The sequence below is a fragment of the Sparus aurata genome, chromosome 12 (genome assembly GCF_900880675.1).
Source record: "Sparus aurata chromosome 12, fSpaAur1.1, whole genome shotgun sequence".
NCBI classification, from domain to species: domain Eukaryota; kingdom Metazoa; phylum Chordata; class Actinopteri; order Spariformes; family Sparidae; genus Sparus; species Sparus aurata.
The window spans coordinates 23,856,995-23,874,109 of record NC_044198.1 but is presented as its reverse complement, the minus strand read 5'-3'; the positions used below and the strand labels follow the sequence as shown (position 1 = coordinate 23,874,109).

The 17,115-nt window shown below is 43.9% G+C and overlaps 1 protein-coding gene across 2 annotated transcripts in view; it reads right to left on the bottom strand.

Annotated features, from left to right (window-relative positions):
* Positions 1–15,236, bottom strand: part of col5a1 (procollagen, type V, alpha 1) — an 83,845-nt gene extending 68,609 nt beyond the window's left edge. For both annotated transcript variants that reach the window (XM_030435668.1, XM_030435669.1), the window contains exon 1: positions 14,961–15,236. In XM_030435668.1, coding sequence (XP_030291528.1) covers positions 14,961–15,060 — 100 coding nt within the window. In that variant the 5' untranslated portion in view covers positions 15,061–15,236. The remainder of the gene's footprint in view (positions 1–14,960) is intronic.
* Between the last annotated feature and the right edge of the window lie 1,879 nt (positions 15,237–17,115).

Genomic DNA, 17,115 nt, shown 5'->3' with positions numbered 1-17,115 from the left:
AAACTGTTTAGAATTTGAGATGAGAGATCCAGGACAGTTAATATTAAACAATCCCTGCATGTTTTAAGAATAACCCTTAAAATCTTGTATTTTTTACTACACTCCTGCGGTCCAGAACTTGCATTGATTCAGCATCTATCACAAAAAACGTCACACAGGATTTTAACAATCCCAAAATCCTTCTTGCCAGCTAATCTGGCGCCCTTTGATTCCAAATCGGCTTCGGTGACCCGCACACAGGGAGCTACTGTTTCTCAGCCGCTAATATAAGAGAAGTAAATGACACATAAACTGGCACATATGGTGTTTTTCATTTAATTATTTTAACAAGGGCGCCGGTTTACCGAAAAGGCACGGCTGAAAGCTTCTTGCGCTTTTTCCCTCACGCAGCCCCCGACAAATGTTCCCTGTAAAAGCCCCGACAGTCTGTTCTGACACTACAGTAATCCCCTCTAACCTGCCAACATCCAGCAGCACATTATTCCCTGGAAAGATGGATGAATCGATCACCGGCGGTCCGAGCAGACGGAGGGCCCATACAAGGCATGGAAATGTAGGCCAGCTGGGTTCGTACGCAGCCACCGCTGGTTATAGGTGGTGGCACTTACATTTACAGCTCAGATTAAACCCCCAGTTGATGTCTGTGATTCTCAGACTGTTACAACCAACCAGCCATGGCCTCGCTTTTCCGTCTTTTGATTCATCTTCATGTGGTCTCTCTCTTCTACCACTCTAGTCTCCCCTCCTTATATGGACACAACCCCTCGCACATGAGACTCTGGAGCTGACAGGTACAAAACCTCACTTCATATCTCGCCTCACGTAATCAATACACAAACTTGCGTTCCCCCCAGTAGCGCTCATATTAAGAGTACTTTGAGATCACCCTCTCGATGGATTAACTCTGATTTCGGCGCCACTTTGTGCTAAAATTGTTGTTCTCGCGCTTCTAACGCGGACAAATACGCGCCGGCAGCGGCTGAAAGCGAACTCCCTCCATTTATCAGATGTTTTCCCCAACAAGCCACGGCCGTTTTATTAGTTTACAGGTGACAGCGACACACGCTGCAGTGATGAATGGTTCAAAGAGAGTTCCTCCAGGCAGCAGCAGCAGCAGCCCACACTCGCGGTGCATCATGACAATATGGCTGTCATAATAACTACATCAGTTCAGCTTTACAGGGAAAAGTAGTGGGAAGTCTGTGAGGAGCATCCAGGCGATGCCAACTGTGTCACGACCCCTGCCGCTGCTGCTGCTGCTGCTAATCCACCCTGACACAAAGTAATCATGGAGATCAGCAGCTTTTAGGGGAAGGAAACCATTCATCACCAGGATGCCCCCTGAATCCACACCTGCGAACCGCTCTTCCATCAATCAGTTTCATCAAACTGTTCCACTTTCTCATTTCCCGTCTCCAATTTCCTCTTTCTCCGCCTCGTATTAGTTTTTGTTTCCGATGGATCTAAAAGCGGCCGCCGGGCCTCTGGTGGGTCGCCTGGAGGTGAGCCAGGTGGGCCGGGCCAATTAGCAGCTAACAGGAAAAGAGGAGGACGGCGGAGGGATGGCATAATATATCTCTGTCCAGACACCGGCGACAACACAACAGAGCTATTGAAAAAATAACACGAGAGGAACAACAAATGTCTTTTCCAATAAGGCAATGACTCACCTGATAGCAGGTAGGTGCAAACAGAGGTGGGGGGAGTTAAATCCACACAGCACGGTGATGCAGTATCACGCGTGACAATAATGTATTATGTTGAACGCGGGCGGCAAGTGTCGATGTTTGTTATGGAATTAATTAATATTGCAAATTCTAATTAAGGCTTTTTGGTACAAGAATGAAAAAAAAATCAATTGCTTTTCCCTCTCAGAATTCCCCAGCTCCTCACAGCGCTGCAAGACTTTTCTGTACAAGTTGCATTTTGTTCAAAATCGAATGATATTAAAACAGTTACAGTCCACACACGTTTACATTCAACTAAGTCAGACCATATAGCCTCTAATAAAAAACTACAGTTCATATCTGCAGTTTCATCGATTGATCGTATTAGTCGTATATTTTAAGCAACATTAGCAAACGAAACAATTTTAAGACGCCATTTTCGACTTGCAATGAGTATTTTTTCAAAATGTGTTGCCATTTAGTAAAGTAATTACTAACAGTTGCAGGCCTCGTCCAGCTTGTCAAGTGGATTAATGACTATTCCAGTCAGTCTGTCAGTTAAAAAAGGTAACATATTGCTTCATACAGGGTTACTTAATACTCATCATGTAGACAATTTATTTCAAATCACAATAATATCATATTTTGACTTATGTACTGTCATATCATGACTTAATCGACACGTTTCATAGTCGACAAAATATTTCCGGAGCTTCATATCCAAACAGAATTGCAGCGTTCTCCTAACGTAGATGGGGACTTATATACATATATCCAAAAAAACTAAATCTAAATCCACCTGAGGTCCTAAATTGATGTAAAAAGACGTCATGTTCAAAGCCTTTAGCCTGGAATGTTAGCTGTAGCGGCTAAGCTAAAGTGTTAGCGTACACTAACACTGAATTCACTGAATTTTGGGTGAACTTGTCCTTTAAAGAATCTCGATCACGTCATGCGGGCTTCTGGTGATTCCCACCTCTGGTCAGAAAGACCCGACCCTCTCTATCTCCCTGCCTCCTCCACGCGTTCTCACACACCTTCATTCATGGATTCCTGTCACCTGCGGTCGACCCCTCCGGCGGAAGCTCTCCTGACCACATCCTAAGCCGCAGGTATGAGCTTCAGTCTCACCTTGTTAGGCTGAGATGTTTACCCACTTAGCACGGCGGATCCCTCGAGAGACCGACACCTCTGGCGCTAGATGCTAAAAATACATCTCCCTCTGACCACAGCCCCTCACATCCAAGAGGCCGGTTCCCCCGCACATACACAGAAACTGTTTACACGACACGGTCATGTGTACCTTCGCTCCCCGCCGCTCTGCTCACCTTTCTCTGCCGCTTTAATGCAGCGAGCCTCGTAAATGACAGAGCATCCTTTAAGCCTTCATGCTCCTTGGACGCTTTTTTTTTTCACGTGTAAGCAAAAACAGAGTCTTTTCCTTTTTCCTACATCGACACACCGGGGCACTATTCCAGATGTCTGTAAGGCTCCAACGCCTCTGCTGCGCACAAGTAAAATGCATTTACAACGTAATTACAAGGGGCGAGGACACGACATGTTAAGAGGAGGACTGAAAATAGCAAACGTCGGGCCTTTTTCTGGAGCGCAAATGGACTCGAGGAAACTCTGCGCAACTCCAACTTGTTGCTTCCTCATGTTCGGCGTTTTACAAACTCTTTTCCTGGATGATGGATGGAGTGTGAAGTACCCACTCCCACAGTTCCAGGCTACATGCACCCCAAAAAAACATTGTTAAGTGTTAATGTACAAATTTGTAAAGCAAAGTGCTGCAAAAAAGTGGAGCAGTTAACTCTGATTTCAGCCTTTTATAGGTGTGTTTGTCAGACACGGGGTTGGACGAGGCTGCAGCACAGTAAAAGATAATGAATTCATAAAAGCGCATGTGCTACATTACTACCGAGGAAAATTGTGCACGATGTGTGTTTCTTTGCAGACGTCTTCTCCTCCCTGCCTCGCTGCACTTGCTTCCTACCTTCCCTTCCCTTCCTCGTCTGAACAGTAGCCTTGAGTGCCACATTCATAATCCCGCTCTCGGCTCGGCGCCAAGACTGTGGTGGATCCCGTTCCCCCCAACCTATCCATCTATCCTCCATCTCCACAAATGCACACATACATGTCCACACACACACACACATACACTCACATTCTGTAACAACACTTAGCGACTCCAGACGGCACCATTTCATCTGACAGGAGGAGGGGTGCCGGACCGGTGAATTAGGACTTTTTTCATGGAGGGAGGGGAGGTGGGGGGGGGGGATTAACATTCTTCCGTCTTTCCCTGCCCCCCTATCCTCCTCCTCCAGCCCGTCCTGAAGTGAGGCCTGACTCTCCAGGCACATGCTTGACCTGGCGCTGAGGACAAGGAGTAATTAGCAGCCATAAAGAGGACCCTGCCTCTCTTGGAAACCAGCACCAGCCCCGAAAACAAGAATGCCAAATGAGAGACTTCCCCCTCCTAGAGCGCATCACACACAGCGAGGGTGTAAGAGCCTCTCTCTCTCTTCTCTTTCTTCTTTTTTCTATTTCACCTGATTCTGTTATAAAACCTTAACCGAAGCCAACTGTTGTGAGGACGGAGCCTCACTGTGAATCCAGCAGGTTACAATTAAGGCCCCTGACTTTAATTACTTAAAACAAGACTGTAACTTTTTTAAAAGGAAGACATTCTTCCTCTTACAGATTAAAAGTGGAAGTCATCAGCATTAAAGCACACTTGGCTCACTCCAATTGACTCAGAGGGGGGTATTTTAGCTGATGTTTGCAAACTTTAGACTGCGTTACTGTCTACCTGACGCTCCTCTACGTCAACTTTATTACACTTATTTTTTCATTATCCCATATTTGCCAATTGTGGCCACAGTAGCCGCTGTTGAGCCTAAAACACAAGCCTGACACGAGGCCAGCTCAATCCTAACACTCATTAAATATGTAGAAATGCAGTGTGACATAGTGACTCTCATCTTTTCCCCTTAAAGCACCATTTTCCCTACCACTATAAGGGCTAAGTGCAGCACCTACGCCATTTTTTGCTCATCACTTTCGCCAAATTCATGTATAGAATCAAAGTTTTTGTTCACCGATATAATAACGGTCCAAAAAATGTGAAAATTGCACAAAAAACGTTACACTTCCGTCCACAAACCTTGCAGGCACGCTGCTTTAAAAGTTTTTTTTATCACACAAGTCCGTCAGAGTACAAAAGCATCACGACAAAACGACAACCTGAAGACGCACTTCCGTCAACACGGAGCTAAAGCTGTCGCTTCTGGCTGTCACGTGACCAACAGAGCTGCGAATCACCCTGCAGACATTCTGCTTGCTGGATTGAACGCATTACATACACTGCACGGACATCCTGTGAGAGAACACACACACACACACACACACACTCCCGTAGACGTGAGTCACATGAGTAAACCAGGTAGCAGGACGGTAAACAATCACACATGCACAAACACCTTCGCTTAACGACGCTTCCGAACACTGAGAGAGAGTTTACAGGGAGACTTCTTGGCGATCATCGCTCTACTGTATGTCGGCTTTTCACTTCAGATTAAATAAATCCTCAATTTAAGTTTCAGGTTGCACCAACATGTACAACATACGGCACAGATGATTATTTCATACTTGTCTTGACACGCTGCTGCTTGTTTTTAAACAGATAAACAGACAATAGATCAAAAAAACAGATATTTGTATTCATATTAGAAGCAATCAGTGCGCATCACTATGCATCAATGAGAGGAGATGGTGAAAAGTCAGATTATGTAACTTAAAACAGCAGAAATAGCACATTCTTTCGTGTAAAAACAGAACTTAGGAGCAATAAAATGGCACTGAGTAGAGTGCATACCTCCACCAAGGCCCAAAAGTCTGCTTCAATCCAATCAAGCCTATATTTAAATCTTATCGATGCAGATTTTTATTAAGATTTGCATCAAATTGTACTCGATCATAGATACTAGCCAACTTTATAAACGTACCTAATTCATAAAGATCCATGCACTTCCCCTAGAAGTTAAAGTTAAATGTTAAAACGTTTTGGATTTGTTAAACATGCCAGATCAACACCAAAAGTTAAAGGGATCTATTCTGGGCCGAGACCCGTCCTCCATCCAGATTTCTTCAAAAAGTGTTCAGTAGTTTTTGTGTAATCCCACTAACAAACCAACCAACACACAAACAAGCAGGCTAGTTTACAACAGCTAATGTTAGCTTATGTTAGCTAACTTAGATACTGTCAAATGACAAGACTTTGGCTTGTCTATTACCACGTGTAGCCACAGTGGGTGAAGCTCACCAGAAGTTAGAACTTGAATGCTACAGTGTTAGCATTAGCAGCCATCACGTTGTCAGCTGCTTTGTTTTGAATAAGGAGCGAGTGTGACTGAGAGGAAGTAGACGACGTGACAAGTCTCAAAGGCAGCTGAGGACAGTGTTTAAACTGGCAGGAGTACAATCAAACCTGTCAGAGTATCAGTGAAGATTCATTTTTATCACCCGGCTTTAATCCAGACTCTTTCAGGACACTGACCCAGTGACCTGAGCTGAGAGCTGCACGTGAACGCAGCAGCAGGAGGAGGAAGGAGCACGGGAGGAAATGAGACGAGGGAGATTTTTTTTTTGCGTGTTTATGCACCTCGAGCAACTTTCATTCCAACAGTCTGGATCGATTCTGGCCTCCATCATGAGATACCTGAACGTTAACCGCAGCCTCGAACTTCAAAATGTCAGGAAGCGCCAGGCAGAAGCACGTCTGCGGACGGACTCAGACAAAAAATCTGCAGACACGGACTCGCATATTCACCCAGACATGCACACACACAAACACAAGCACACAGTCTCGAAAGATGATCCAGAGAACAGACAGTCTTTCTGACCGGAGCTCCTCTTGTGTACTCTCAGTCTCAGCCGCTGCAGCCGGACTCTTATTGCTTTAACAGGGGGAATACCAGATGGTTTACTTCACTGTCTCAGCGCTGCGAGCTCGCAGCAGCGCAGATAAATCACTGTCTGCCGGCCACCACAAACTAAGATGGAAAAACTGAGTCAAGATTCCACGGTGCACCTCTGAACGCTCATTTTACGGCGAGGTGGTTCAGAAAACGGCACTTCAGACGCACATGTGTGATGTGCGTCATCTCCGTCTTCCACCCCCCGGAGTTTTGTCTCCTCTTGCACCAGCTTCATTTAGTTTTATTCTCCAAAACCTTCATTAGCAGCGTTATATCCCTGTGTTAATTTTATCCTTTACTGGGTTGTAGCCTTTTTTTTCCTCATTCTGTCTCTCCTGCAGCAGATAAGTTTTTTTTTTTTGTTTTTTATGGCTGACTGCTCAGGAAAAGTCATGATAAAAGAGGGCCCTGCAGCACTGACATTTCAGAGCCAGGTAACCATTATTCCTGCAGCAAACACACTGACAGAATACAATGAAACTGAATGCAATAAATATGAAATCCTGCACAAAAAATGACGCTTTTTCCCTTCGTTAAGGACGCTTCAGACACCTAAGTAGCACATGAGGGGCTGTGCAGTGTTTTCTCCCAAAGGAGGAGTTTCGTCATCATCGGTGAACTCAACGACCCATGACCCAGTCGGCATAATCAGTGGACGTGCAGCAAAAAAAAAACGACGAAATTCCCGATTATAATCAAATACGGCACGTTACAGTAGAAGGGAGCAGCACCGAGCGCTGACAATGTGAGAAGAAAAAGCAAGTAAAAGTAGGTAATATATCAAAAGCAGCCATTTTATGATGTCTTGAGGGAAAGAAAATAGCGGAGGGAGGATGGGTAAAAAAAAAAAGGGAAAAGCGATGGCACGGTTTCAGCGACGTGTGGAAACAGTGATGAAACGGGAAAATGGAAAATCAAAAGCAGCACTTTGGTTATCAATCATTGTTCTCGTGATAGCAATAACAAACAGTGCAAGCGCAGCCCGGGGACGGGAAAACTTCGCCATCTGAAGCGCCAAATAATCACTGCCGGCGTCGCACTGACAGCCAAGTCGACCATCAATTCCCAAAAACTGATAAAACACGTTTAAACCGGCGTGTTATCTGAGCAGCAACAGAGAGTGAGCGAGCTACCTGCCTGCCTGCCTGACTGACGGCAGGGTTACCTCACCCTGAGTCATTAACCATGACTCATCGAAAATCGGCTTCCGACATCGTGTCTGAGATTAGGTGGGATCTTCTGCTGAAATGAAACATAAAGCCTCCTGAATGCAGGAGAAGTTAAAGAGTTGACAAACCAAACCCTGTCTCCTAGAAATGACTGCTAATTTACGGTAATTACTATATTTACTACAAACTATAAACTACTTACTTTGTTTGGACAATTACGCTTCATGGGGAATCATAATGACTGCTTGGATCATGTTCCCCTGCAATATTTTTCTTCTTCATATAATCTCTTTGTGCATCAAAAAAATGTGTGTGCGCGGTCGGGTTTGTGCAGCGAAAGTATTTTTGGCTGACGTCGAGGAAACATTGTGGTTTCGGTTAGACGCTAATACATGTAAACATACTGTGCTCTCTCGACTTTGTCAACATGTGACCAGCGCCGCAGTCTTTTCCTGAACTTAACAGAGTTCCTTGACTATGTGATCTTGTAGAGACAACGTACACACAGACCGAACTGCATTTTCCCATCATCAGATTAAAGTAGCATACTGACCTTTGTACAAAACCTGTCACATAACGTTGAAATTACATCTTCATGACCTGACTTTCATATTGAGGGTCGGAGGGGACGGTGGTAGAATTATAGGAGGGTTTCAATATTTGTAACAGTGATATCACTTCATATTTTTGAGGAGAACGGAGAGCATTTCTCACCATGTTTGTGGCGACAACACCTACTTTTTTGGCGTAACCAAAACAGGCATTTTAAGCGTATATGTTATCATTTCCTTTCCCAACTGGAGTGTTTTTTGTGCCTAAACCTAACCAGACCGTGAGCACAGTGTGGTCACAAGATCATAGTAAGAATGTCTTTTAAATGCAAAGTTTTGACATATCTGTGGCTTGCAGAAATGTACAGTCCCAATAATCCATCCGAGGCTAACAGAGTAGTCCACACATCACCCTCCCTCCCCCCAGCGATGTCTCCAGCTCCTCCTGGGGGATCCCGAGGCTTCCCTGAGCCAGATAAGATGTATAATCCCTCCACCTTGTTCTGGGGTCTACCACAGAGTCTCCTACCGACTAGATGTGCCCAAAAATCTTCCGATGGGAGGCAGCCAGGAGGCATCAAGAACTGGCTCCTTCCTCCTTTCTGAGCTCCCTCCAGATGTCTGAGCTCCTCACTCCTTATCTCATGACATTTTTTTGGACTAAATGAATTTACTGTTGCACAGCGGTACCACAAATGTAATTTCTAGGAGACAGTGTTGCTCAAACACGTACGTCTGCTGCTACTGAGTGCGTTTCCTCACGTGTCTAACACATCTCCTCCAGTCTGCCTCGGCACATGCGAGTGTTTGCGGTCGTACCCTCGCTCCCGGTCTCGGTCCCTTTGCTGCAAACAAACCCAGATTAATTAAGACCGAGCCCTTAATTGCCAAAGAGACTGCTGAGCGAGCGAAAACATAATGCTTTCCATTCCTGCTCTCGCTAATTTCATCACCTAATAAAGTATAAATAGAAGACATCTGACGACAGAGAAGCTTCTGGAGTGACCAGAAACCGTTGCATTCCCCCCAGAGTAGGAAGAGAAATGCTTACACTCAGTATTTCGACTGCCCAGGCTGCGGCTAAGCTCGGGCCAGGGAAGGGGGAATGGGGTTGGAAAGGATGAGTCATACATTGCTTTCCATGCTCAATGATTATAATACCCCATTACAGAGAAAAGCACTGTTTCCCAGCTGAAGTGAATACTCGGCTTGTGAGCCCGGACCAGACTTGACTTTTTTCAACACACTGCTGCGACAAAAAAGCGCCCTCTTAAAAAATCAAACGCAGGGAGTGGGAGCTGCATCACGAGGCGGCGCGTCCGAACTTTCACATCACTCGCGCGTTTCGTGTTGACATTTTAAACGCCGTCGCCGTCGCCTCCATTTTGTTCCCTTTCGTCTGTCAGGCGGGCGGGGAACACGCTGTCCCTTTCAATCGTAACGCGAACTGTGGCGATCCTGCTTTCGTGCGCGAGTCACAACACCTTTTAGAGGAGAAAAACCATCTGTATCTGGCTTCAAATCAAGCACGCCGTGTCATTAGCACAGAGCGCCATTGAGTAGCAACAATCATTTGCCCCTTGATTAGTCTGGAAGGGAATAGAGACAGTATCAGTCCCCGAATATGGCAAATAATGCGCTATTTGTGCTGCACAAAGGATCTCCTAAACTCTGTCCCGAGGTCGAAATGACCTGTCCCTGCGCATTTTGTTTTATCTCCCATGTTATCGGGCATTAGGGGCTGATTTACAGCGTCCTTTTTTTTTTCCCACAAAGCCTGCATTTACAGGCTGAAGTGGCACATGCAATTGCAGGGTCACTGCTTCTCTCCACAGTCCAACTAACTCAGATTCCTTCGCCCCCCCTCCCTCCCGCCTGCGCCACGGCAATAGGCACACACAAGAAGCCGTTTTTTTGCTTTTTTTTCCTCACCGCCACTTATCTGATTGAAGTTGGACGCGACCTCACGATTTGCCACTTAAAGGTGAGTCAGAAAACAAGCCACGGAAAAAAAAAACTACAGTTGCATGATGTCACCGTCTCTGGATGCTGAAAGCCCGTCGGCTGCCATGTAGCCGGGTGATAACACACACACGGCACATCTGCGTCTGGCTCTCACCTTCGACAAGCTGTGTCAGTCTGATTCGGACCGATCTGGACAGAACCGACTGTTCTAAACGCAAAAAAAATAAATAAATAAATAAAGAGAACAATTGCATCTTTGTCCTTTTATTTAGTCATAAAAAAGGGCTTGACTTTAACAATATAAAAAAGAACCGTAGTTCTAGCATCCTCCAGGGCAACCAGCTGTCAGCGTCCTGTAAAGTCTGCAGGCAAAGCACTCCGGATCTTATGCAATTTATTCGATTCTGCACGGATTCAAGTCGCTTCTCTGTGCTTTTCTAATCATCCTCGCGGAGAACTTTTACGCACAGCGAACGCAAGGAAAAACGGAATTATCCATAAATTCCTTCCGAGGACGAGTTGTCCAGATATAAAGAGACTGTAAATGAAAAACAGCTGCGGACCAGCTGTACCCGACCTTTAACCCTGTCATAAAGTTGGCTCGCTTAAACAAAAAGAACCTTTTAATGACCCGGGATGTGTTTGTGCAGAACCTGGCCGAGACGCGAGGCGCACTGCTATTATTTTCATAAACCCGGGCTATAAGGCTGCAGATGTTATTCGATTAGGAATTTTCGCTTGAAACCAGAACAGAATGGTGTATTTTCTTTAGAAAAATGCAACAGTGTTTTTTTTCTCTCTCTCTCTCTCTCTCTCTCTTTCTCTCTTCATGGTCCCTTGTTCCACCGCGAATGGGAAGAAAACATCTGGAAGACATTTTTTCAGGGCTTTTTGGAGAGCTTAGCAGACAGCACAATGGAACTTATCGATTCCAGATGTGAAGGCACTCAGTGAAACAGTGAGGCCTTCTTCTGTTTATCCCTTTTTAAATGGACATAAGGATAAAACAAATATCAGCGCCTAATGTGTAGCCTAATTCTCGAATCGTGATCGTATTTCCTGATTCCTTGGCGTATCTGCTGGCCCCCTTTCAAGACTCTTTTACCATCGGCGGCTTTGGCCAAAATCCATCCTTGTTTTCATTTGGCAAAAGGTATTCAAAGAATGTTATTTCAGTATTTTTGATGACTGAAGTGCTCCGCACATGTCAGTTCTGGTCCTGTGTGAATGTTTGTTACCGACGTCGACCATCCAAAGGAACTTTTTTAGTTAATTAACGATAACAAACCGCAGTGAAAAGAGTCTAAACAGATTTTTTTCTTCCGAGACGTGTGAAAAGAGTCTATTGATAGAGGAAACCAGGCAGAAAAAAAAGGCCAACTCAGCAGAAACACAAAGGAAACCATTTGGTCCGTAGCAGGTATGCTAATCATAAAACTACAAAACAACTGAGCTGTCACGCTAGGAGGCCGGGGCATTCTGTTACATTTCAATGGATGTTATTCAATCGGACGTCTGTGAGTATTTGGGGCACAAAAAAGTAAACTATTGCAGACTATATTCATAAAGAAAAAAAGCATCAAACGACGACCTAAAATAAATCACTTCACACTCTTTTCTCTTTGACCTCCACGAGCCGGAGGACAATTCGCTGAAACAAGAAGCAGCGAAGCTTCAACAGCAAGAATTCCTTTCTTCAGGCAGTGAAACTGTAAACCTGACAGCAGCGGCAATCCCAAAATCCCGACCTTCACCTCCGAACTCTGACCCCTCCTCTCATTCTTAACCTCCGCGTCTTATAGGCCTTCTGTTATTACCACTTTTCACATGAGTTTAAAGCGAGGTTTTCCTCATTAATGCCAGGGCGAAATGACCTCCTTTAAGAAGTGGGCAGCATGACTTCACTCGCTCCCTCTAATAAAGCTTGTCTTACATTCGGCGCGCTGATCCTCTGTGACCTCAGGTCGACATTCACTTCAAACAAATTGGTGGCGTGCCAAAATAAAAAAATAAATCAATTGATACAGTATGAGAGTTTAGGCTAACCTTTAAGCTAGCATTGCCCTGATTCCCTCAACAGAAAGTCTGAAGGATCTTTCAATTTGGATTGTGGATTTATGCACAGAAAATAAGCTCTGGAGCAAACACAAGTTTGTGATACTTAAATGTTTTGTTCAGCAAGATAATCTTTACAAATAAAGGCCACTAGACAGATTTATGAAGCGTTAATGTAATCACCAGAAGTAAAAAGCTAATGCTTTGCTAATGCTAATGATAAAAAAAACTACATTGCGGTCGCTTGACTTCAAATCCTACTGTACAATTGGCCACTTGTTAGCAACAACTTAGCTTAGCTTAGCTTAGGCTACTGACTTATTTTATGTTGGAGCTGTGAACATTTCTTAAGTGTGTATTAACCACACACCTTATTGAAAACCCCTTCCTTCGGCACGCTATATGTGGCAATGCATGAAGCATAGCTCAATATTTTCTGTCTTCATTTATCAGTTTGTCGTAGCTAAAGGCTAACACGCCTACAAGCTAAGCTACATTTGACTGAAGTCTTTTGGAGGTTCAGTACACCAGTAAAACCTTAAAGCTACACTAGGGAGCACTTAGCATCTATCCGCTAACTGTTTAACAGCCTTTAACTTTATTGTTTTAGTTCACCTTTACTTTTCTTACCAACCATGTTTCAGAGGTAGCAGACAAAGTTAGCAACTAGCAGGTTAGCCCTGTGTTCCTTCAGGAGGTAGTGGAGACCAAAACCGACCTAAAGTAATTTAAAAAAACACTTTAAACTTACTTTTACCACGGGGATAAAAACACAACTCCAAGTGAATGCTAATGCTGCCTTGTGTCTGCTGGGTGTCTACAGGCTAGGTAGGCTAACTGTTTGTTAGCACAGTGTTGTGTGGTGTTTTTAGCTTGTTCTGCTGCCTCCAGGTGGTGAAAAAACAGATGCATCTTTAAAAACTCAGACTTTTACATCTGAATAATGAAAGAAAGCTTGTGCTTACATTATGCCAGATGAGATAAATGACTACAGTCAAACAAAAAAAGTAGTTTTATTAAAGATTTTACACCCTGAGCTTGGCAGATTTGGGAAAATCAATGAAAGTGTCACCAAATGATTGGTCTACATTAGTTGTCAATCATTAAAATAACACAAATGGGTAACATAAAATCAAGAAACTGTTGTGGAAATCTAAGTTTTTGATATTCAATTGTTTACCCATATGAATATTTCTGTTATACCTGCATTTTTAAGCAAGTATACAGTGTATAGAACTGACAAGTGATGGTGTGTGCAGGCTTTCAGATGAATGCACATCCTGGTCTCTGGAGGCTAAAAGGTCATCTGGTGTGGGATCAAGATTTATCTCTTTACTGCTGACAAACCGGCTAATTGTCTGTAGTTACCATTTACTATTATCTATTCTACCATCATCCAGCGCTAGTGTGAATACTGACACAAAAAACTGATGTAAACTGAGCTCAAATCTGTAAGAATGTGAATAGAAGGTGATATGTTTAAGCCGAAGATGGAGATGATTAGTTCACACAGATCTGCATGTAGTTGGCTTGCTGCTGGCGCTCGTCAGACTGAGCAGCTCACAGCGTCACATCAGCACAAACCTCGGGCACTTTCTTAACCGTCCCGTTACAGATTGGGAAGGAGCCACCTGTTCGCCTCACAGCCCCGCGTCAGAGACAAGCAGCGGGACCACCAACCATGCCAGGCAGGCCTTAAGGTGCTAATAATACATGTAGGCCGGACCCCAGCCCCACTGCCCCACAGCGCTGCGTGACCTCTGAGCACCCATGGGACACAATAATGCCACATGAGACCGTGTCAAGATGACATGTATCACCTCTCTCCCTCACGTCTGTTCGTGCTTTAACATCTAATATAAAGACTTTAGGTGAGATAAGTGTTGGTGACAGGCAGGAGGAGACTGCAGTTAGAAAGTGGGGGGTCAGAAAGCTGCGCCTCCTGATGTTGGAGTCCTTAAGGCGACTCCACCCTACCACTTCAGACAGGCTGCAGCCCCTCCCCTCCTGTGGAAATCATGCTCATCCTTCTCATCACTTATTTAAAAAAAGAAAGAAAGAAAGAGGGAGGAAAGAAGTAAAGAAAAAAACCTCTCTGTAAAGTTTCTGGACTTCACGACTGCACTTTTTTTTACAAAGTTTGCACAATGCAAAACATACCTGAACACCTGGAAAACACTGTTTTTGATGTATTTATATGGTTTTACTTAACTGTACAGTGTATTATTTCTATTTTACACATGCAACATCTTTAAGATCACACATTCAGGCCTGCATGTGTCAGTTATTGGATGTTTTTGGGGGGGTTTTTTTGCAGATCAGCTTTCCAAGAAGAAGAAAAATCAAAGTGTCCAAAAAAAAAAAAACTCGCAGACACTTTTTGACACTTTGACAAGAGTTTCCCATAGTTTCGGGAACACCAAGCTGAATATATTAAGGGCACCAATAAAAAAAAAAAGGCACAAAGATGAGTTTTAGGAGGAGGAGGAGAAAACTTTTCTCAGCTCCAAGCACACACAACACAATCTCTCATCTTTTTTCTTTCTTTTTTCTTCTTTCTTGCACTCTTACCTGAACTTGCTTGCGTTGTGACAAAAAGCAGAATCACCGCTAAAGTGACTTGGACGTCCCTTATCCTCCGTTTAACTTTCCATCTTATATGGGTATCCATGACCGCCAGAGACGTCCACGGCAAAGTGGAAGGGATTCACTTTTTTTTTTTTTTTTACACTCAGCCACCTGGAGCGACTTGTTCTTAAGACTTGTGCACAGGCAACTTGTGGTCAGGAGCCCCCAATATTTAAAATAAAAAAAAAAAACAAGCCAAAAAAAAAAAAAAAAAAAAACAAGTCCCAGAGAAAGAGAGAAAAAAGGGGGAGGGGGGGTGTATCGTTATTTCTCAAGCAGCCATAAGGGGGTTTTGTTGGTGCGCGTTTCCTCCAGCTAGCAGACGGATGGGACACCCGTCTCTTCCCGCACGGCTCCTCTTCCTCTCTGCTTCTTCTGAGCTGTCCTGCACCGCTGCTCCTCCGTTCAGAAGTGTCGCCCCCCTCTCTCCGTCTCCGAGTCGTCACGTCAAGGCCCCCCTTCAAAAGTCCAGCACACGCAGGAGGGGAGGAAGGAGAGGAGGGAAAGAAAAAAAAAAAAAAAAAAAAAAAAAGGTCTTTCCCCCCTCCAAGGGCTGTCAGTCACTCTCACGGACAGCAGGCTCGGACAAATCACAAGCCGCGCACACATCCAGAGCCAGCCCCCCTGTTATTGGGAGGTGGGAGGAGAGAGGAGGAGGAGGAGGAGGAGGAGAGGGAAAAGAGAGAAAGAAAAAAAAAGTTGAGGGGAAAGTTTCACGCCTCCCTGATTCTCTGCGCGCTCTTGAATTCTTCTTTGACATGGAGGCTGTGTGGAGAGGAGAGAGGGACGGAGCGGGAAAAGCAAACTCAGACTCAGACATTTAACGTGCGCGACTGTGATGTAGATACATGTGATGACGGTGACCAACAGGTGGACGTCACTTCTGTCCACGCGCAACTTTAAAGGTGCACTTTGTAGTTTTTTTGGGGGGGGAAAGAGGAGAAACATCATCGACTGAAGAAACTAAATAACCAATTTCTCTTTGTTTTCATGACAAAATAAAGTGAATGCACAAACTTTGAATCAACAGGTGGACGTCGCTTCTGTCCATGCATCCATCTATTATGTTTGAGACAATAACCCGCTTTACATTAATCAAATCATGACTGAATAAAGTGAATATACAAACTTTGTTTATATGTGGCGGACCCTGCCACCTTTCTGGCCTCAAACAGATGTTGAATCAACAGGTGAACGTCACTTCTATCCATGCACCCACATATTAGGTACATTTATTTGATGATCTATACTGAAGAGTTATTTATATCAGAGCTATTAACTATTTGTTCATTGACTTTTTTTTATGCCTGAACAAACTAAATAAACAGTTTCTCTTCGTTTCCATGACTGAATAAAGTAAATAACCACACTTTCTTTATACGTGGCGGACCCTGCCACCTTTCTGGCTTCAAACAGATGTTGAATCAACAGGTGGACGTCGCTTCGGTCCATGTGTTGAGATATTAACCAGCTTAACATCAATCAAATCAACTTCTAAAGGCGCACTTTGTAGATTTTGTGGAAGACAATAAATATCTTCACTGACTGATTTGTTTTCATTTTTTATGCTTGAATAACTGAATAAACAATGTGACTTTAAAGACCGACACAATTTCTGCCTAACTTTGTTTATGTGTGGCGGACCCTGCCACCTCTCTGGCTTCAAACTGTGTTAAATCATTAGGTTTGAGACATTAACCTACTTTACATTAATCAAATCAACTTTTAAAAAGGTACACTTCATTGGCTGAAGAAACTAAATAAACACTTTCTCTCCGTTTTCTAACTAAATAAACAAGCTCACCTTAAAAGACGACACGTTTTCTGTCTAACTTTGTTTTTGTGTGGCGGACCCTGCCACCTTTCTAGCTTCAAACAGTGGTGAATCATCAGGTTTCATTAATATTCAAGATTATTTGTTTGAAAAAAAATGCCAAATGGGTAATTGGACGACCCAAAGACCGCGATATCAGTTTGTTTTTTGTGTTAATTGTTAATTGGACGTACTTGAAAATGTGCACTATTAGTGAAAAAAAAAAAAGACACGTCTCTGTGTCGATGTTACTTAATACTGTGCTCACACGGTGGTATTTAATCC